A 23,460-nucleotide genomic window follows, 5' to 3' on the forward strand; every position below is an offset into this window, starting at 1 on the left:
CTCTATACGTCCCTCGGGACACGCCCACAATGCGTGATCAGCTGTCATGTTTCCTTGACGTTGAGCGTGCTTGTTTTTAAAAGTGTCCAACAGAAAACAACGTTTGCGGTTTGAAGAATGTACAGCCTCATGCGAACAGACGATCAGCGAACTTTAACCAGCCGTCATCCAATAATAACAGCTATTTAACAGCTTTACTTTAGCTGTAATAAGATTAAACGTCTGGTGGAGATATCCGGCGCCATAAGGTTAAGTCAACTATTGCATCACATCTATAATGGTGAGTTATATGACTTTTACTAGTCGTTTAACTACTAACTTAAACACATTTTGTGCATGCGATCAAACATTTTCTTTGTATGATCTCTGTATCTATGTTACCTATGTGGTGAATGTTTACTTATTACACAAGCAGCTCTTTTATGTATAGGTGACTATGGATGTTTGCATTAACATGAAAGGTATTCAGTTGAATTTCAATAAAATACTTACATTTATTCTCTTGTGTATCTGAAGAGTTTGGTTCGGAAATGAGATCTCAAAAATCATGTTTTTTAATGTTATCATGTTTTTTGGCTGAAATCAAAATAAACCAACTGCAGTTTGATTGATAGTTATTGGATTGAGATCCATGATGTTTTAGTTCTCTCATTTTGGAACCAAAGTCTTCATCTGTCCTCATAATTTACTGTAAACTACTGAGGATGTGGATAGAAAAAAATGAAGAAAATTAGACTTGAGATATAGATTCATGAAATAAATAAGATAGGCTATATACCTTCCAAATTTTAATTTAATCAGCATTTCTAGATGTATGTTGGTTATTCCAGTAAAAACTGGTAAAATGGTGGTTACCACATTGTTTTTCCTAAATACATGTACACATATCACTGTTTTATTGCTTAAAAGTAATCATGAACTTGTTTTCTTTGCAGGTTTTGATGTCTAGAAAATGAAAGAGTGTATTTTCTGTTATATTGTCCTTTTGAAATTTTCCACAAATAAAAGTAGAAACAAATTTGGGAGAACTAATATTAGTAGATTTTGCTTCAAATATTGAGTGAAACTTGTTGTTTTAACCCCCTCAACGAAGTGGTGGATTATTTTTCAAAATTAAACATTCATATATGACCTTTAATATTTTGTCTCTCTTCATCTTTCCAATACTGAAAAACATCGACCAAAAACAAACATTTTTGCACGAAAATTTCCCATTTTTCAAAGGTTTTACATGAAACAATACTGACGTCTTTAAAAGCTATGCGTGTGTTTGTTTGTGTCAGGATAAAGAAGGCATTTCCTCCTTGACTAACATTTGCATGACCTGGATTTGCCAAAATGTGGAAGTACTTTGTGTTTCACAAAAAGACGGCTCGCTGCAGATCCGCCACTGCCCTTTGTTTCCTCAAGAACTGGCCGACCAGCTACTGCACAAACTGGCTGATGAGGGTACGATGATACCACACGTCCCCATACCTGCTTTCACTCATTTCAAAAATCAATTGAAATTATGTTTTGATCTGTTTCCTCATCTCCTCAGGGCTGCTCGATGACAAAACCGTAGGTATTTTTCAGAATCTGGAAGCTCTGCGATTGAGACAAGCATTCATCCGGTCCTCGCGTGTCTCAGCCGAGGCCTTCAGACTGTCCCTGTGTCCTCACAAACTGCAGGAACTAAACGCTTCCCATATTCATAGTGACATTACCATCTCAGACATTCTCCATAATCTTTCCTCCAACAAACACTGCAGGCAAGGCCTTCATTCACTGCTCATGAATGGCTTAAATCTGTACCGTGAAACAGGTGAGATCGGGCAAGCCAGATTTAGTGCTCTCCGGGGCTTGAAGAACCTCTCCGTAGCCTGGACGGATCTAGATGATACAGGACTAGAAGATATCTGCTCCCTGCCCATGCTGGAATGCTTGGATGTCTCCGGTGCAAACATCACAGATCTAACGCCGCTGTTGAACTGTCAGTCAAGGCTTAGATCACTGACTGTTCACGGACTACAAAAGTTGGAGATGTCAACCGCAAGCCTGCTCTCAGTGCTGGACAAGCTGCGTGTGTTGAGACATCTGGACATCTCCAACGACAGACTGGTAACGGATGTAGACAATCTGGTCCAGCAGCTTCTGGAGCGGCCAGGCATTCTTCCTCACCTTGTGTCCTTGGATGTGTCTGGCTGGAGGGGAGTCGGCGATGCTGCTGTTCAGGCATTCGTGGAGGCGAGACCAGGTATGACATTCATTGGACTGCTGGCCACAGGTGCAGGCGGCTCTGAGCTGATGTCGACAGGTGGAAATTTGAAGGTAAGGGACTTTGATCTCTGAAAGATCCGTTTTCAATGTTTGAAAATGACTGTATCTATAAAATCATATGTACAACATTAACACTAGCACAGATACAAGCACAAGATCAACATGAAATGTATTCACAACACAAAATGTATTTACTTCCATATGAAGACACATTCAAAGAGTGAGACAAGTGGTCCAAATGAATGATAACATGTTGTTTTTACATTTTATTATGTATTTTGTGCTTTGGTCATTGTTATTTTTTGTCTTGTTATTTATAATATTGCTGTATAGGTGGCTGGAGAGGCAAACCTGACCCAAGTGTGTGAGGCCTTGAGGAGATACAGTGAGCAAGAAAGTCTCTTACGGGAGGTTCTCGTTCATCTCTACAAGTACACCAGTGAGATAGAGCGATCTCAACCAGACATTTTAAAGGTACAGGAAGACATCTGCTTGCTTATTTGTTTCCCAGTTTCATTTGAATGTCCTCGTTCTGTGGTTCCTTTAAGTTTGCACTAAGTATTTTTTTTTTTTTATGTGGTCTGTTTTCACAATGACATAGTTCTTCTTTAGGCAGCTGGTAATTACAATAGATGTAATTGGTTATTTGTTCACAGTAATTCTCATAATGTTTTACATGTTAACACATTTAGTTCCTTCCTAAAAGGCACAATGTGTAATTTTTTGGAGGATCTATTGACAGAAATTCAATATAGTTTACATAACTATGTCCTCAGAGGTGTATAAAGACCTCACATAATGAAGCGTTATGTTTTTGTTACCTAAGAATTAGCTATTTTGTTCATTTTACATACACCGTGGGTCCCCTTTCATGGAATAAATCATGTTGTTTCTACAGTATCCCTAAACGGACAAACTGCTCTACAAAGCAAGTTTCATAAATACATTTTAGGCCACTGTTAGCGACCATAGTGCCTTGAAAGGGCGGAGTGAACCATTGGTTGCAATTCGTAACCTCTCCACTAGATGCCGCTGAAATCTACAGACCGGAACTTTAACTAAATAGGCCTTAGGTTAGATTGTATTATATTCAGCAGTGTGTGTACACTTGGCTCACTCTTTGGCACAGATTATACACTTATTGTAAAATAAAATGACACCAAAGGTTACATCTAATCTGGTTTTGATTGCTTAAATGTAAAGGATGTTTTTCCCATAATTTGCTGATAAACAGCTGCATTTCTTCTGTGTGTGTTGGGCGTGTGGGTGGCGTGTTTATGGTATGTGTGTGGCGTGTTTGTCCTGTATGTATGTGACGCTTTTGTCCCATGTATGTGTCTGTGTGTGTGTCTGTGGTGCATTTTTGTGTGTGTTGCCTGAGTATGTGTGAGCATGTGTGGCCGAATGGTCATCTCCAAAACACCCTGAAAACTTCCACTCACAAACATCTAGCCACATACTTAGAATCCCATTGTTCTGCTGTAATTGGCATTTCAATGTGATGTGCTATATAATGTTTCCACATTTGAATGTCATCTTCATGTAAATACGATCCTTCCTGTTGCAGCTGGTTTCGGATGGAATGCAACACCACACGGATTCTCTGCATGTTCAGCTTGTTGCCACTGCGTGTGTTTTTAACCTCACCACACTGGAACTGGTGCAGGGAATGCCCTTACATCTGCTGGAAACTGTAGTTCAGCAACTGCTCACAGCCGTGAAGAACTTTCCGAACTATGAGCAGGTACACACAGTACAGTACGGTAATATGCATCCAGCATTTTGAGTTAAAACAACCCAGCATATAACTCATAAACTGAAAGTTGGTTCTGTCCATATTTTGCAACCTATTATTGATAGAGTGCTTGAATGCTGATTTATTAAACAACAGCTTCTACATTCAGTTACAGAAGAATTGTCTGCTGACCTTGTGCAGTGACCATATCTTACAGGTTGTCCCATTTGATAGGTAAGTCCAAGCAACTTTCCATTGTGTTTAACCTCACAAATACTGTTTTTATAGATAAATAGAGTGGGTTTTTGCATCTGTGATTTAAAAATATGAAATATGTCTAATTTTCCATCACTGGTCATAACTTAGTGTTGACTCCTGACAGATATGAGGCCACTAAATTGATGATGATGCTCCTGGAGAATCATGAAGATCAGACACTGCAGAGAATGGCGGTGGCTGTTGTCTCCATACTGGTGGCGAAGGTCTCTCTCGTCCATCAATATCAAATTATAAAATATAATTCTGACAGATTATCTAAGAAAGAATTATATGTTCATTATTACTCGAGGTAATTTGAGTAAGTGTTATGTTAATCTCTGGGTAATAACAGATGAGTAAAACCGATATGTTGGTATTATGAAACTTTTTTTGGCTGGAGAATTGAGTTCTTTTATTTCTCACTGCAGCTGAGTACAGAAGAGATCTCAGAGCTGGGTGCAGAGGCATTCATCATGAAGGTAAAGCATTTATGAACAGATATTCTGGTTTTACACTATTGCCGATTTAAAATTGATCAAAGGTAGACTAGCGCTGGAGTGGCGTTCAGTCTGGCTTTTACGTCCCAGTGATGTAAAAAAAACACAATTTCTATTCTTTCATGAAATATTGTAGTGTTTATTATAAATAGATCATCAGTGTGGGTCATGCTCTTTTAAAAATTTATGTGCCCTCGTAATCTTCAATCAAAATAGCAAAATACACATCCTCCCTCTAATGGCGTTAGTTAGATTGTTTGGGCGGAGCGTCCGTTAACTCCTCCCCTCTAACTATCAGTCAGCTGCCAGTTCCATTTTAAAATGCAACACCTGGGGCATGTTCAAGCCCAAACCGACACGTTTCCTGGAAACAGATTTTGAGAATTGTTTTCTCTTGTTTGCTGGGTGGGTCAAGAATGTCAGCCCAATCAGCAGCAACGTGAATGAAACCAGGGCTGGGAAGGTTACTTGTAAAATATATTTCGCTACAGATTACAAAACACATGCTTTAAAAAGTAATCAGTTACTTGTTTCTTTAGATTACACAAATGTTGTAACTTAATCTAAATACTTTGGAATACTAAGGTACATAAATCAAAGGGATAATCAAACAGAGAACTTGACTTTCCTTCGCATATTTTTTAAACAACAGCAGTTTTACAGGTTTCCCTCATTGGACATCATGGTCCTTTATTGTGAGTGTATGTCTCACAATTCTAAGAAAAGAAGTCAGAATTGCGAGTTATAAACTCACAATTGTGAAGAAAAAGAGTCAGTGGGACAAAAGTCGCAATTACATTAAAAATCACGTTGCCTGTTAACTGTCACCCGTTCCGTGTCACCCGTTCCGGACACCAAAGTTTGCGTCAATATTTTGCATGCAATTTCTAATCAAATCATTACAAACTATGTATCATTGGAAAGTTCTAAGACTCTAGAATACAGATTTCCTGTAGGGAGAGTAATTGATTCTTTTTATAAAGAGTGTGATTAGATTTTTGGTTACCCTAAATGCTCTGACATTTAACAGACACTCACAAACAGTTTCTGGGGCGGGCTATTTGTAAACTTTTATTCTGTGAAATAGCCTATTCAGGACAGTATTTAATAAAATTAACATGCAATTTTTTTACATTAATTGCCTGTGACAGTTTAAATTAATGTTTACATTAAATAAATAACATAAAAATTACAAGTAATTACGTTGGTTAGCACCCGTAATGAAATACAGTTACTTAAATTTTGTATTTTAAATATGTAACAAATATGTCCGATGCAGCTCGGTATACTTGACAATTGAAGATATTAGAAGACATGTATTGTGCAGTATTCAACACATATTTATACCGATTTTATCAGGCTCCCACAATTCTTGAAAAAGAACACAAAGAATGGCCTTCTCAGCTGCCATAGTTCAACTCTTGCGTCCTCATCACAACAACTCACCAACGTTTCCGTTTAAAAAACGTTTGTTTTTATACATCCAATCAATTCGCAATAAAGATCATAAGCCACACCCACATTTTCCCTCTTTTGATATTCCTCGGAAACGCGTCAAAAAAACGGAAGTAAAAACGATGGCAACTTAGTTAACGAGGACTTTAAACTGAGATATTTTACGTCCGCATGTCACATGTAGTGTTATTCACTTGGATTTCAGTAAACAAACTAATTTAAGATCCCTAATGACTTATTGTGTCATCTCTTTGTGTGGAGCTACAGCAGTTGCTCAGCATTGTTCAGCAGAAGGCCACACTGGGTGTTGTGGACTCCACTCTGAAGTTTGCATTGAGCGCTTTGTGGAACCTGACAGACGAGACGCCCACCGCCTGCCGTCATTTCATCCAGTGTAAAGGAGTAGAGCTCTACATGGAGCTGCTGGAGGTGCTGCTTTAACACTTTTTTATGAACACAAGTAGGAATGCATGTACACAAGGAAACATGCTCATACTGTAGCTCCTTAACATTGTGTACACATCAGATACTATACAAGGTCATGTTAGACCCATGTTCTTAGGGTTTTTGTCAATACGTGATGTGTATTAGAATAGAAACAGTTGTTTTAAGATGTTGTGTGTCATTTCTGGTGTGGACATGATGTTAAACTTGCTGATGGACTAATGTTAAGCATGTTCTTTTAGAATCATAGTATGACGGTATAGTCTGCGTCCATCACACAAACCACAATTATTTGTGAAACACCAAAACCCTTCACATTAAGGTACCCTTCAGGAAGCATTTATAAATGCATTATAAAGCAAAAACGTGGATTCTAACGAAGAACAAAATAACACCCTATAGTGTACAGTCTGACAGCCTATATTGCAAACAACATCAAGATAATAATAAATCTGCTCTTGAGTCAAATAAGTAATGAATACATACACTTATTAAGCATTTATAACATGTGAGTTAAAAATGGCTCACTATTTGGCAGGTACTTCGTTAGAATGCCTCTTTTTATTCAAAATACATTTGTATATGACGTATTCATCATTAATGAGCACATTTATAAAGGCATCATAAAGGGTACCTTAATGTAAAGTGTTACCATTTATTTAACAGGGACAATGGCCGGTCAATGACTGCCCCAGAATTATCTGAAATTATGAGTAAAAGTCTTGTAGTTTATTCAATTTTTAAGAGACTGCACACTTTCTCGGTTTATGGTGTTTTTCAACATGTTCTCCTCCAGCAGTCTTACTTCTCTGAGTCCTCCATCCAGCAAAAGCTCCTTGGCCTTCTGGTGGGTTACTTTGCATGTTGTTTTATTACAGACAGATTAAATCTAACCACCACACAATCGCTAGAACAATGAAGAAGCATTGATGTGAACTTTAATCCACGTGTCTGTGTAGCGTACTGTAAAGTATGAAATGTGTGTGTACCACTGAGACATCAGTAGTAGACATGCCTGCCTTGGGTTGTGGGGGTTGAGATCAGTCATTTGCTTGGTAAACTCCAGATTTTGTTGATCATGTGTAGTGTCTGTTCTCCAGAATAATGTAGCAGAGGTAAAGGAGCTGCGGGTGGAGCTGCAGGATGAAGACCTGGTCGAGCACTTACTCACTCTCTTGATCAACCCTGCGGTGGATGTGGAGGTCAGTTACTTCGCTGGGGGAATCCTGGCTCACCTCGCCTCCGGCAAGGGATCTGTGTGGGGTCTGGATGATGAGCTGCTCCGCACAGTGTTGGACAAACTGGTGTGTGTGTGTGTGTGTGTGCTGTTTGTTTATGAGCAATATCCTGTGTTGTTTGTTTATCTCAATTCTTTTTACTTGTAGCACTCCTCTATCTTGACATGGAGCTATCCACAGCGTGAGATGGTTTCTTATCGGTAAGGTTTGTTGTTGTTTCATTTTTTCACAAAACGAATATTAATAAAGTCGTCAAAGTGATTTTTTTTGCAATTGAACTATTGGTAAAGCCCCTCCCCTCAAGCGCAGATGAGCCAATGGCAGTTTAGGATCCGTGGGATGGGATCTGGAACTCGCACATCTTTAAGAGGCCGTTTACATGACTAAAGCTGCGTTCATATTATAAGAGACTTTGTCGCTGCAAGTCGCCAGTGGGCGTTCCCACAAGTGGTTGCCTGAGTGACGACTTCTACGGATCACGTTAGGTCTACCATCTTCCTATTGGCTGTCGCTTCTGAAAATCGCTCTTGATTTGCATGAAGTTGTAGATCTCACAACTTTGTCGCGTTGCTAGACACGCCCATCCGGTCGCCAATGGTTGCGACAGCTCGTGTTGCCCGAAGTCGCCAGCTCTACATTTAAATGAATGGGATCATGTCGCTTTGTCGATTGTAAACTTAACGCAGTTTAAGGTGTTTTGGGGGACTGAAAACGCAAACTTTGGAAAACAGGTCTCAAAGTGGGATAACGGTGTTATGGTCTCTGTGTAAATTCTGAAGCTCTCATCGTCTTTATGGTGTTTATGCTACATGAATTAAAAAACGATATACAGGGGGTACTTGTAACATGAATTCCAAGTATTCTCAGAGGATTTATTTGATTCCATTTCCTAAACCCACACAAAGCAGAGCAAAATGTGTGCGAAGTAACCTGGTTCCCTACGGATTCTACCGCAATCCCAATGAAGACAAAAACTTAAATTTTCTGGTTGTCATACTCCATATTAGGTTTTGGTTTTCACGTCATAGATAAACGTTAATATCATCTTGTGCTTTAGCAAGGCATCTCTGGCTAAGGGGGTGTCCAAAATTTACCAAAATCATCTTGGAACAAGGTTTTTTAGACCATTTTTAGACAATTAATAAAAGTAATTCATTACATTTATATAGCGCTTTTCAGGGTACTGAAACCGCTTTACATCAACCACCACCAAATAGGAACTCCTTATTGCTTGTCTGAGTCAGCAACAGTTTTTTAAGGAAGGCGGGGCTTACTGGTAGGTCGATTGGAAATTCCTAAAGTTAGCCAGTATTTACCTCTGGGCATTTACACAACTTTATATGGGGCATCACAGGAAATGCTTATGATGGAGTTCTTATGTAAAGTAAGCTGGAAATTTGTTGTCTACTTTTGCCTTTACAGTCCACTCTTAATTTATTCATTTAAAAGAAAAACTTCATGAAGTAACAAATGCACAAAAATGTTAATAAAAAACTGTCTTTCTCAGGACGTTGCAGCCCTTCTATCAGTTGTTACAGGTGTCTGAGTATTCTGGTGTTCAGCTCTGGGCTCTGTGGGCCGTACAGCTCGTGTGCAGTCAGAACGGTAAGAGAAAAAGAGCAACAATGCACAGCTTGTTGTCTGAAATATGAATCATCTGTTATTGCCTGTTAATAGACTGTCACAGTTACAGTTGGTGTGCAAACAAACTATTGTTGGTATGTTATGTCTTTGAGGTAATGATGTGAAAAAAGAGCGTCATGTAAAGTAATAATTCTGTGTTAACTGGGCGTTAAATAACTGAATAAGTTCAAACAGACTTGTGTGTTTTGGTGTACATGTATATAGTATTCACTCATTCTATACTGTTGTTCTGTTGTTAAAGCTGCTCAGTACTGCAGTATCCTCCACACTGAAGGAGGAACAGATATACTGAAGGTCCTGAGTTCTCATCTGGACACCCACAGTGACATCAAGAGCCTGGCGGACAATATTCTAACAATGCTGGAACAGCATCTTGTAGGTCCAGAATCGAAACACCCCGCTAACTTCCCTGGCGTTTCAAAAAGTTAGCAAACTATTATGAACATTAGGTAAGAGTTGGGATTGTGTTCCATGCCTGCTTCAGATGGAGAGAATAACCCTTGATGAGAGATATTATATTTGAATGCTTCATTTATTTTGTTCTTCTTGTTCTGTTTGCTTTCTAGAGGAATTGGCCCCCGACAATTCACCTCCAGCTACTGTGTAGCACGAGTTAAACACTGAACATGCACCTGATTGCTCAATAATGCACTGAGAGCACAGAGAAGATGCTGTTTTAAATGGGACATGCCAATATGTGTTCTGTTATTTCAGAACCTAAAAGAGACATTTTAAACCTCTGAATGTATATGTTCATATCTGCTCATAAGAGTGGACTAATCCAACCAGAGACTTCTCAAGCACCTAAAGGATATCAAAATCTTTAACATAGTTAAAAATTCAAGGTTTTTAGTCACAATCTGCGGTCCATTAGAAGCCACACTGACAGAGCTTGATAATAAGACTGTTGATAAAATATAGCTGCAAGCAGCAGTAACCGGGGTTCGAGCAGTTTAAAGCATTTCGACTAACACATCCATAATGGATGATACTCCTCCACACCCAGAAAAATTACAGGGATGGTTATTAATGGTTCATACAGACAACCCATAATGTACATACACACATATGCACATATAGTAAATACATATAATGTTCCTTAATATCAAATAGTAATTTGGACAATTTGTCAAGGGGAATCGGCTTTTCAGGTTCAGTTGGTCACATCCATTTCAGAAATGGCCCCTGTTACAGATAAAAAAGTTTAACATGTTTTGATTACTACTTGAGAAGGCCTTTTAGCATATTTAACATGACTGTCAAATGTAATTCATAGATGTAAAAGACTTTTAACAGGGCTTCACGCTCGAACCCCTTGGTGCAAGAGCATCTGTGGTGAGCAAGTGTGTTGACAATAAAACATATCTCAGGAAATCTGTGTTACTTTGTGTAACAAGACATTCATTGCCAGTACAAGCTTGTATATAGAGCATGTATTGAACCACAAGATACTTGAACCATACTGATAAATGTTGCTTTAGATCAAAGTGTTTGCATAAAAAAAGCATATTTGTTATCAATAACATAACTGAAATGTTTTTTTGGCATGTTTAATTGTATCTTACCAGCCAACTTCACAAATGTTAGTTTGTGTGGTGAATCAATACATGAGGGAGAAAGGGAGTGATAGATTATACCATTGGCGTAGATTTGGTTTGAACATTGAACGTCCCAGATAGCACACGGACATCACGGAGACGTCTATTTGATGTGTGTGTTTACATCTGGAAGACATATTTTTTAGAGTGTTTGCTCATCTGCAATACGTCTATAGGACGTTTCCTGTTAGAAGATGTCTGTAAGATGTAATGATTTAGAATGTATGTGTAGTGGAGTAGGCGGGGCGAGACCGTGGTTCGAGACCGGTGAGTAATTGTGAATGAGCGCCAGCTGTGCGCACACCAGGCTCGAATCACATGGAGATTGGGAGCATAAAAGAGAGCGAGCGACCGGACCGTCGTAGAGAGAGAGGACCGGGCCCGAACATGTTTTACGTTTGTAGTTATGGTCTTGTGTTTTGTATTTATGTTTTGTTCGCCGACGGTCGTCCGTGAGGGGCCGCCGGCTGTTATTATTTATTTTAAAACTTTGTTAAATGTTTGCCGGTTCCCGCCTCCTCCCTTCCATGTCTGAATCGTGTTACAGTATGTTAAACTGACATAAATTCTAACACAGAAGAGATTATAAAAAGAAAGAAATTAAGTTTTGAAAGCGCCAGTAGGCGGCAGCGATTCACTGTTTTAATGAGTGAGACACTTAAATTATTCATTCATTCAATTCGTTCAAAAATCAGATTATTTTAGGAAGAAAAAAAACATCAATGTGAATACTTTTGTCATTGATAATTACAGACACTATTGAAAAATGAACTAGCAAAACAGATGGCTGCTTTGGTAACTTGTTACACTGATAGTTATAGCTAAATACATTTCAATGGATTAGCTAGCTAACATATATGGTGTGTACTTAGCTATTATTACACAATATTCTCATACCTCATTCTCAGTACATGCTTTATTTTTTTTGCATCCCTCTCTGACCAGCAGTTAACTCATGGGTTGTCGACCTGGGACGGATGAGTAGGCTGGAGGGAATCAGAGTATACTCGCTACAAAAAACTAAACTACACCACTGGGTTATACCTTTTTTAATCCATTTGAGGGGACTAGACTATTGCAAACTGAACCACAAAGTACTGCGCATGTGCAATGACGTTGAAATGATCCAATGACAATGTGTACGATCGGAACAAGCTGTTGTTGAAGGAAATCAATCACTGTTGTGTCCAAATCTATGGCCATGTTATTCTAACATTTTCATTTCACTTATCGTTTGTGAAGTGCCCCATCAGTCCTTGCTTTGTACTCTCATCCACAGATGCCCTGTTTTAGGTGTGCAAATTGGCATTTTTTACTACTGGAAGCAGCACGGCACAATAAGCGTGTTTAATTCTATGCCGCGGCAATGTGCAGACCAACTGGCTGATAATGAAGTCAACAGACAATTAAAGCTTCAGTTTGTAAAAAACGCGCTAGAGGGCGGACGATCGAAACAACAATAATGGCGTAGCCAGGGGCGGACTCACCCATTAGGCATATGTCATTTTTTAAGGTTTTACACACCGTTTGCGAATTATGGAAATTTTGAAGAGTTTTGGTATTATTTTGGTTCTGGGGGATATAAAAGTTACCGGGAGTCTCCTGTTTGTTTATTTGTCATGGAAACTCTCGTAAAATTAAAACAAGAGTTTGCAGTGATCTTTTGTTCGGTTCGGGATCACTGGTCTCAAAAGCTGACAGGTACTGTCATATATCATTAAACGCATTACAACTATAGGCTATACAAACTATATGCAAAGCCTTGCCATCACATCCGGAATTAAGACAGTAAATTTGAGTAAAATTGCGTCACCTGAAATACTGACGTAAATACTGACGTAATACTGACGTAATCACAGGAGGTCTCCACTTAATTATAATGCTGTGCGAAAACTGTGAATGGTTCTAATGTGTAACCTAACGTTATGTCTCAAACCAAATTCACGGAAGGCTTCAACTACGCAAACAGCTATTTGCATTTATGCATTTGGCAGACACTTTTATCCAAAGCTATTTACATTGTAATATACTTTACATTTGTTTCTGACTATGTGCAATCCCTGTTATCGAACCCATGACCTTGGCGTTGTTAGCACCATGATCGAACCACTGAGCCACAGGAAAGTTAAGTATCATATCTAGCAGTAAATAAGACTAACACTTTAATTTCTGTAGTCCAGTGTCTGTAGTTGACAGTGGATCATTCAGTAGATCAGAGAGCAGCTTCACTCCTGAATCTTCTGGATTATTATAGATCAGATCCAGTTGTGTTAGATGTGAGGGGTTTGATCTCAGAGCTGAAGTCAGAGCAACACAACCTTCAGATCCAATACTGCAACCAGACAGACTGAAGAGAGAAGAAAACAAGATAAACCTATGATCAACTGAATGCTGTGTATGTATCAGATCTGTGTGATTTTTTTTTCATTCAGTTTTCAGTGACACACATGATCAGATCTTGACTGCTTGTGTTTAGAACTGTTGAGTCTTTTACACTACGATCAAAAACATTTTGTGAAGATCATTCTCATGAAGTTGACATCTTTTTACAAGTTACATACTGTATGTTTATTAATATTGGTTTTAGGATTTTCTTACTTTAGTGTCTTCAGTTTACAGTTTGTATTCTTCAGTCCATCAGAGAGCAGCTTCACTCCTGAATTCTTCAGTTTATTGATACTCAGGTTCAGTTCTGTCAGACTTGAGGAGTTTGATCTGAGAACTGACGCCAGTGATGAACAACTTTCCTCTGTTAGATAACAGCGACTCAGACTGAGAGAAATAACAACATAACAGTGAGTTAAAATTTGATTTGAATAAAACTCACACTCAGATAAATGTAAAATAAATGCAAATGAATGTACAGTGAGAATAAGTTGGTAAAACGAAAAACATCACAACAGCTCAGTCAGGTGACTAGAACCACTAACTCAAAATAAAAAATTATCTGATTTATTTCCAATAGAAGCTTTGTGACTTTTAGCAACACAAGTAACACCAACTGTTTGGCAAATGCAAATATGTGTCCTATACTTTAACAATAATAGACTTGTTTACTCAACTCAACTTTATTTATATAGCGCTTTTTACAATTTTCATTGTTACAAGGCAGCGATACATGAGACACATTGAATACAAATAAAACAGCTAAAGGTATATATCTGTAAAAACAGAAAAAGAAAAAGGTGAAAACAACAAAAGGCAGACATACAAATGCTCCACACACACACAATATGCATACACTGTAAAAAATGATTTTATGGCTTTGTAAATAAAACAAAAAAAAATATGTAATTTTTGCAAAGAATAATTTGGTTGAAGTAAAAACTTTAGATTATTCAGTAAAATCTACATATGTACTGAATTTAAACTTGTAAATATTAGACACCCAACAGTCAAGTAAATTTTACTTGTGATTCTTTGACAAATGTACATGAATTAATAACTTACGTGTAACAATTTAGAAAAATCAAGTAAAATTTAGGCCGAGTCCAAGCAATCTGCGCATGCGCGAAAAAAGAAGATAATCCGCCAACATCGCCAAGAACTTCTCTTCTTTCTTCGACAGGTAAGCAGTTGAAAAGGAATTATATTTTGGCATATTGGACTTATTGTATTTGGTTTAAGTGATAATATTGAACATCCGAGTTGTCACGACAGTAATTCTCTATATTTTCTGCACATTAGGAATGTTTGGAGTCTTCGGTGATCTTTATTCTAACGTTAGTAAAACGTCCTACGACATTTTACAATCTAGTTTTACATAAAGACACAATAAAGTGAATTCGTTTGTTTCTTTACCCGTGTTATATGTTTTGTTCGATTAGATGTTATTCGATATACGTAGCCTATGCTGTATGGTCATGCAGGAATTCTTACGATATAACCGTTATAACGTTACACGACATCTTTTGAAACCTTTTAAGTAATACGTAAAGTGTAACCTTGAATGTGTTATTTGACACGTGATATACGACATTAAAAAAAGTTATTCATGAAAACGTCTAAAACCCTTAAACGTCTGACTGGTGACATACGTGACGAGTATTTCGACAGTCATACAAGACCACATCTACACCAGACGCGAGTGGCGCGAGCCATGATGCTTAAAATGGCGATTATAATCTCTTTTCGCGTCTGATGTTAAAAATAGTGCGACGGATTTTAACATTTCATTATAGATTGCGGTTTCGTTTTATCACGTTTGTATGTGTAATCTCATTCTGGGTGCTGCAATTAACGTAAAATACCCGGATTCTTTTGTTTAACCTTGTTTGTTTCAGTGATGTGAATTCAAATATGAATATTTGGTTTATATATAGTATTTACAGTTTACTAATTACTTCTTTTTATGTTTCCTTAATAGCAGATTATATCTGGATCCTGTCCAGTGTGTTATACTTGTTCCAGATCACTTGAAAGGGACCAAACACAATTCACTTTTGTCTTCAGTCCACATTGGGGTACAGTAAATGAATCAAACTCTTAAGTATGACTGAACTTTGTTCAGTATGTGGTTATGCAAGAAATGTGCCTTTACTGCATTAAAAAGAGCAGAACTCCTGAAACATTACAGACTGAAACACTGGCACAGCACGCAAAACCACTCAATTCTTTGACTGATTTATGCCTTCAATCTGAAGTATCCATCAAATCTGAAATACACTTTTGAGATTTTTCAGAAACTGTTTCTGGATCTCGATGGACTTAAGCTTTCTCCTAAAGTACAGTCATTGAAAACCAAGCTGCACACTTGAAATGTATGAAATGTACTATCTTGTTTTATTAATCTGTTTTGTTAACCAAACTGCTTGCGGATGCAGATTGATTGTTTGTGTTCAAATGTTTACAAATGTTCATGTTTACATTCACTGTATATTGGCTGTATGTACATTTTATATGCTAACAAGGGTTCTAGAGTCTTTTCTGTAAGGGATGTTTTTTGTTCGTTTAAATTACATTCAAATTATTATTTAGCCATGGACTTGCTGAGTGTGCTTGGTAGGCAGGTTTATTGTGTAACAGCAGTCTTTGTTATTCAAGTTAAGATTCTGTCCGGTCTTTGCAAAAGTGTAGATTCTTACAATATGTGAGCAAATGTCTATATGCATTGAGTTTAAGGATTGTTATGGATCTTAAAGATCTTCAATTTCTGTAATTGCGTGTTATTTGGTAACAATAAGCTCTCAATAAATAGATCTTGATAGCACATTTTTTGTCACAGTGACTTATTTTATTTGACTTAAAATAATTAACAACACTAAATAAAACCAGTAAAATTCAATTAAAAGAGAAATAGAATTTACTTAATTATATCAATATATTACATCAGGTACATGAGTAAAAACTACTCAACAAAATTTAAAAGGCCCAGTTATATTTACTTATTATCTTTGTTAATTTTACTCAACTTCCTTAAGTAAGTTTTACTTAATCTAACAAGTATTACATTTACTTAAAAAACCTGAATGGAAAAACTTGCAAAAGAAAAATTGTGTAGAATTTACTTGTTATTTTTTTCAGTGTACATACTTACACACATTGACATCGACGCACACACTTGCACAGTGAAAGCACACATTTGAGATAAAAGAGAGAAACACAGGTCCAATATTAAACAGACTTTAAATTCCTATATGCAATATTAATTATGTCTAACTTCTGAGTTCTAAAGCAGCCCCCCCCCCGGCCAGACAAATAGTTTAATGTATTGTTAAAATTGAATAATATACAGTTGTGTTCAAAATTATTCAACCGCCACTGAAATTGATTGTTTTGGTCGGTTTGACATTGATTATGATCATTCAGTCATCCTGCTTACAATTAAATCAAAGAGGCACGTGTAGGTCAGACAAATATAACATAACATTTATAATGAAATAACCACAAATGTCTTTTCTGAGCTCACATCATTATCAGTTTTATTCAACCCCCAAGTGACATTCAATCTTAGTACTTAGTACAACATCCTTTTACAGTTATAACAGCTTTTAAACGTGAAGCATAGCTTGACACAAGTGTCTTGCAGCGATCTACGGGTATCTTCGCCCATTCATCATGGGCAAAAGCCTCCAGTTCAGTCACATTCTTAGGCTTGCGCACTGCAACTGCTTTCTTTAAGTCCCACCAGAGGTTCTCAATCGAATTTAAGTCTTGTGACTGCGATGGCCACTTCAAAATGTTCCATCCTTTAATCTGCAACCATGCTAACACTCTCCCGGGGGGGGGCGATTAGGCTACAGGATGGGAGAAAAAAAAACTGGATTTTTTTTTTTTAATTTTTTCACTAAAATAATTTCATAAAAAGTTATAGTTTTGTATATACATAACTCCTAAATAAAAAATTAAAATGTGTTTGGACTGATTAAAAAAAAGAGTTTTGAACAGATTTGATTGAGCGCAAAGCAGGTGAAAAGCGGTTTTATAAAGCGAGTCATTGAGTCGTTCATTCAAACGTTCAAACGGCCGATTCATTAAGAATGAGACAGATGTTTGTGCATGGGTTATTGAATCTATGACTCAATCGATTCGTTCAAAACACGATTGATTGTTGCTCTGAGATGCGCTATGCTGTGATCTTTGTTTGGATTCATCGGATCTATTTTCGCTGCTAAAATAGACCAAAACAGTCATTATTTGGTCTAAAATGTAAGTGACTTAATATTAATAACTTGTTTGTTGAAGTGTCATATGAAATCAGTGTCACATTTTCAATCGTGAGGTGATGGTAAATTAAGTGATGGTCAATTGTCAGCTCTCTTGGTCGTCAGGTCGTGTGATGCATGTTGCTGAACTGCATTCAAAAGTTATAAATATAAAAACACCACATTTAACTGCAGTATGTTAATTTAGTTTATTTGTGTCTGGTGCGCTCATAGACTTTTGGAAACGGCGCTCATTTGTTTGATTTCTCCTCGAGAAGCTGCGCAAGCCTCAAAAGTGTAATGTTCTTGCACGCTTACTGAGTCCGAAACTGTCTTATTCGTTTTTTCATATTCGTCATTTGGTGGCTCTCAATTGTCAAAAACAACCCTCAAAATATTTGCTACGGATGCGAAAAAGGCAGAAAATCGAACCATCAGAATTAATTTTTATGACGGACGGAAGTTTCAGAGGCTGCAAACACATAAAACATGAGGTCGTATTTATATATATATATAGCCTATATATATATATAAAACGAATAAACTGTTCAGAATATAGGCTAAAGTTAAAGCTTTCGTTTAGTTTTTGTGAAATACACGCAGCCACGCACACACAACCATGTTTAAATACATTCATGTTGTTAATAAATAAAAAACACTAAATTGTTGTAACAGCAATATCTCCAAGTTTTGTTTCACTGTAAAAATGTAAGGATCGGCCAATGCAAAGAGAGTACCGCCACCTTTTTCCCCCACTTCAAGCACTGCTTATAACACAAACAAATCATCCTCCTGGAGACTTTTTTTTGTTGTCAAAGCGACGAATCCAGCGAATTTTACTGGTGTTTTTGGAGACTTTTGTGGTGTTTGGAGACTCGAAAGCACGAATCACTCTGCAGTTAGGCCTACTGTGCACAACGAGCAGCGGGTGCTGCCTTGAGCCCCTCTCCCGTCCAAAAGCACTTCAAGGCGGTCAGTCTCTCAATAGCCTCACGCAGTATGAGGCACGGAAGTTGACAAAAGTGAAGCGAATGCCGAGAGAGGGGTTGAGTGTGCGCGAGATGGGTTGAGTGTGCGCGAGAGGGGTTGAGTGTGCGCGAGATGGGTTGAATGTGCGCGAGAGGGGTTGAGTGTGCGCGAGATGATGTGAATACGCGCGAGATGATGTGAATACGCGCGAGATGATGTGATGTGAATACGCGCGAGATGATGTGAATACGCGCGAGAGGGTGCATACCATAAACGTGCGCAAGAGGGAGTCGAGAGTAAATTATTCTGAAAAAGTAATTAATTACTAGTTACTCATTACATATTCAATAGTGTAATTAGATTACTGTCCAAATTACTCTGTCCAAAAAGTATTTAGTTACTCATTACTAATTACTTTCTATATCCTACATCAACCTTTATTAGTTAAGTGATTCAAGGATAGACATGAAACTGCTTATTTAATTCATTCAAAATAATAATATTATTAACTGACCAAAGTATTACAAATGTGAGCACAGATTTTAAAGTAAGACTTTGAATTTTGAAGTCAATTACACCATTGCACACGCATATATTTCACAATGTATTTAGTTTAATTCCATCAAAAGTAACTGTAATTAAATTGCAGAAAACATATGAGTAATCCCTTACTTTACTTTTCAAGGGGAAAGTAATTAAATTACAGTAACTAATTACTTAGTTACTAGTTACACCCAACACTGTATACGACAGTGTTCCTCCATTAACCTATGCCACTGATCCATGCTGTTCAAATTTCTGGAGCGCATACTTTCATCATATATTGTCACACAAGTGTTTAGTTCTGTAAAATATCTTTGAACATCATTGCATTGACAACCAGTGCACTTTAAAAGAATAGAAATAGAATTATAAAACGTGTCTTAAACATATTTAGAATTGCAGGATACCTCCGTTGACCAATACCGTATGAGTTAGAATGGGAATTGGTCAACGGAGGTATCCTGCAATTCTAAATATGTTTAAGACACGTTTTATAATTCTATTTCTATTCTTTTAAAGTGCACTTGTTGTCAGTGCAATGATGTTCAAAGATATTTGGGTGTTGGAGTGTTGGGTGTAACTAGTTACTAAGTAATTAGTTACTGTAATTTAATTACTTTCCCCTTGAAAAGTAAAGTAAGGGATTACTCATATGTTTTCTGCAATTTAATTACAGTTACTTTTGATGTAATTAAACTAAATACATTGTGAAATATATATATATATATATAATATAATATATCTATGATATAATATGATATAATATATCGCACCCTCTCGCGCGTATTCACATCATCTCGCGCACACTCAACCCCTCTCGCGCACACTCAACCCCTCTCGCGCACATTCAACCCCTCTCGCGCACACTCTACCCATCTCGCGCACACTCAACCCCTCTCTCGGCATTCGCTTCACTTTTGTCAACTTCCGCGCCTCATAACGCAGCACTCAAGAGCAGAGAGGAGACACACACCCCTTCGCGTCCAGGCTGCGAATGAATCGCGCATGCGCATGGCCGCAGCCGCTCCCGCCCTAGCTTACAGAGCGGGTTGTAAATGCAAATGTTCACTCACTCTCACACAAAATAAATCACTGCATTTAAATTAACTCACGACATAGCTCTCCATTCACTCTAGTCTAGTCTCTTGCCAAGTTCGCTTGTGCCAGCTCTCGCTAGTCTGTTATCAATCTCGATTTACATAGGCCCTTACTACAAACCCCAACAGTCTTTTTAAAGACTAAACCCACAAACATTTTTGTGAAAGATTAGATCAAATCTCAGCCCTTGCCAGTATTTTTTTTTAACTGCTAGGCAGTAGCTACACTTAGCTTAAACTACCCACACGACTAAGACACACACACACACTACAATCTTTAAGTATTAAAATAAAATCTATTAAAAATAATTATTTTGTTCGTTTAATTACAGATCGTCCCTAAGTCCCGATTGATTAGCCCCTGATACGTCTCTATACATAGCCACACACACAGTTACATATTGCCTAAACTTTATTGAAAACACATAACAAAAATGGAGAAATTTCTTGTGAGGACCAACAAGCCAACCGACGCACCACCAGCTGCAAAAAAGCTTCGAAGGTACGATGAAGCATACCTGCAGTTTGGGTTTTCAGTTACGGCTGATCTGAGACCTCAGTATGTCGTGTGTGTCGAGGTGCTGGCAAATGACAGTATGAAGCCCTGCAAATTAAAAAGGCACCTCGAAACAAAGCATCCTGGCATTAAAAATAAACCGGCTGAATATTTTAAAAGAAAGCTTGATGGCCTCCATCAGCAACAGGCAACCATTTCAGTGCACAGCACTGTGTCTAAACAGTGTTTGGAGGCATCGTATGTAGTGGCCCAAAGAATCGGTAAACCACATACAATCGCAGAGACTCTCATTTTGCCGGCAGCGCAAGACATGTGCAGAATAATGATAGGCGATAGTGCAGCAGCCAAACTCGGTGCAGTACCACTGTCCAATGACACAGTCGCTAGGAGATTTGTAGACATGTCCAATGATATCAGAGAGCAACTGATAGAGTTCGTAAAAAAGAGTCCTTACTACGCGCTGCAGCTGGACGAATCCACTGATATTGCTGGGCAGGCACAGCTCCTCACCTATGTCAGGTATCTGCGGGACAAGGCGATTGAGGAGGATGTCCTGTTTTGCCGGCCTCTTCAGTTGCACACTACAGGAGAAGCCATTTTCAATGTCCTTAATATTTTTATCCTTGAAAATGGTTTGGCTTGGGACCGATGCGTTGGCCTATGCACGGATGGTGCGCAGGCAATGACGGGGCGTGAGCGTGGCCTAGCTGCTCGGGTTCAGCAAGTAGCTCCACTTGTGAAATGGACACATTGCATGGTCCATCGCGAAGCACTAGCTGCTAAAAAAATGCCGGTTCTTTTTGACTCCGTGCTGAACCAATCCGTGAAAATGATAAATCTTATCAAATCACGGCCGTTAAACTCTCGCTTGTTTGGGGTCCTCTGCCAGGAGATGGGGTCAGGGCATGAACAGCTGCTTCTGCACACTGAAGTTCGCTGGCTCTCCAGGGGGCGGGTGCTACAGCGGTTGTATGAGCTTCGAGAGGAGGTGAAGTGGTTTTTGACAGAAATCAAATCAGATCTGGCGAAGCATCTGGATGACACTATGTGGCTTGCGTCTCTGTCCTATTTGGTAGATATATTTGACCGCTTGAATGGCCTCAACCTGTCTTTGCAAGGCCGTGGAACTCATATTTTGCTCCTTGCAGACAAAGTAAATGCCTTCACACAAAAACTAGACCTCTGGCATGGCCGCATCAGTCGAGGGAACTGCGACATGTTACCCAGCCTTGCAGACTTTATCACTGATGCAGGCACGTCACACGATTTCTCATCCCCATTTCAATCAGCGTCTGAGCACCTGTCAGCAATGAGAAAACAATTTGCGACGTACTTTAAAGAGGATTATCGCTCTTTTGCGTGGGTTCGAGATCCGTTTGTGTGCACAGCAAACGAGCTATCAATTGATATGCAGGAACAGCTTATTGAGCTGAAGAGTGACAGTAGACTGAAGGAACTCTTTAACTCCTGCCCTCTTTCGTCATTCTGGGCAGGATTGATGCAGGACTATCCTGAACTCTGTGATGTCGCCTTGAAGATTCTCCTTCCTTTCGCATCGACATATCTGTGTGAGGCAGGATTCTCAAAAATGACTGCACTCAAAACGAAATACCGCAATCGTGCAAAAATCGAGGATGATTTGAGACTATGTTTATCAAACATTGAGCCAAGAATTGGGGATCTTTGCAAGGCAAAGCAGGCTCAGGTCTCGCATTAACATCACGTACCTACAAGCTTCTGTTACAAAATGCAGATGATACCTACTATTAGGCCTAGTAATAATAACAATAATAAAGCATACATTAATATCAGAGGTCTGGTGCCAATTCCCAATTATAGCAATAGCCTAGAAATGATAATAGGCCTATACTGATGGTAAAAATAATAATAACAACAACAATAAAGCATGTAACCTCATATAATTATATAGCAATAGCCTAGTAATGATGATAGGCATACTACTACTCATAATAATAATAATGTCTGCAAGCTCACATTAGGAGTCTGGTTCTACTGCCAATTATAACAATAGCCTAGTAATGATAATAGGCCTACCTACCGCTCATGATGATAATAATAATAATAGTGTGGGCCTAAAGATAATGGCCGGCCGGCCATCCATCCTTCCATCCATCCAAGGTTGTGTGATGTGTGGGGGGGGGCCACACATCACACAATGAACCTGCTTTGGGGGGGCCCAGCTTGCAAAAGGTTGAGAACCCCTGCTCTAGTGGACTTGGAGGTATGCTTGGGATCATTGTCCTGTTGAAAGGTCCAACGTCTTCCAAGCCTCAGGTTTGTGACAGACTGCATCACATTGTCATCCAATATCTCCTGGTACTGAAGAGAATTCATGGTACCTTGCACACGCTGAAGCTTCCCAGTACCTGCAGAAGCAAAACAGCCCCAAAGCATGATTGACCCCCCGCCATGCTTCACAGTAGGCAAGGTGTTCTTTCCTTGTTCTTCCTCCTCCAAACATAGCGTTGATCCATGGGCCCAAACAGTTCTAATTTTGTTTCATCAGTCCACAGAACACTATCCCAAAACTTCTGTGGTTTG

At 38.5% G+C, this 23,460-nt stretch overlaps 2 protein-coding genes across 5 annotated transcripts in view; one reads left to right on the forward strand and one right to left on the reverse strand.

Moving 5' to 3' along the window:
• The first annotated feature begins 49 nt into the window (after positions 1–49).
• Positions 50–10,228, forward strand: zyg11l (zyg-11 family member, cell cycle regulator, like). Of its 3 annotated transcripts, none has more exons than XM_056743101.1 (15): positions 50–280; positions 1,284–1,449; positions 1,541–2,310; positions 2,593–2,733; positions 3,827–4,003; positions 4,164–4,228; positions 4,377–4,476; positions 4,681–4,731; positions 6,466–6,633; positions 7,448–7,495; positions 7,749–7,952; positions 8,034–8,086; positions 9,394–9,491; positions 9,772–9,979; positions 10,097–10,228. In XM_056743101.1, the coding sequence occupies exons 1-14, from the start codon at positions 278–280 to the stop codon at positions 9,957–9,959; spliced, it is 2,232 nt and encodes a 743-aa protein (XP_056599079.1). In that variant the 5' UTR covers positions 50–277; the 3' UTR covers positions 9,960–9,979; positions 10,097–10,228. The 3 variants fall into 3 exon arrangements, with proteins under 3 accessions (XP_056599079.1, XP_056599081.1, XP_056599080.1); XM_056743103.1 differs by having other exon boundaries at positions 7,749–7,850; XM_056743102.1 differs by having other exon boundaries at positions 6,472–6,633.
• The window catches only part of LOC130417503 (NACHT, LRR and PYD domains-containing protein 12-like), a 41,747-nt gene continuing 28,330 nt past the window's right edge, over positions 10,044–23,460 (reverse strand). For both annotated transcript variants that reach the window (XM_056743090.1, XM_056743089.1), the window contains 2 exons: positions 13,727–13,900; positions 10,044–13,475 (listed from right to left, as the gene is read on the reverse strand). In XM_056743090.1, the coding sequence (XP_056599068.1) occupies positions 13,283–13,475; positions 13,727–13,900 (367 nt within the window). In that variant the 3' untranslated portion in view covers positions 10,044–13,282. The remainder of the gene's footprint in view (positions 13,476–13,726; positions 13,901–23,460) is intronic.

The sequence above is a fragment of the Triplophysa dalaica genome, chromosome 3 (assembly GCF_015846415.1).
Source record: "Triplophysa dalaica isolate WHDGS20190420 chromosome 3, ASM1584641v1, whole genome shotgun sequence".
Lineage (NCBI taxonomy): Eukaryota > Metazoa > Chordata > Actinopteri > Cypriniformes > Nemacheilidae > Triplophysa > Triplophysa dalaica.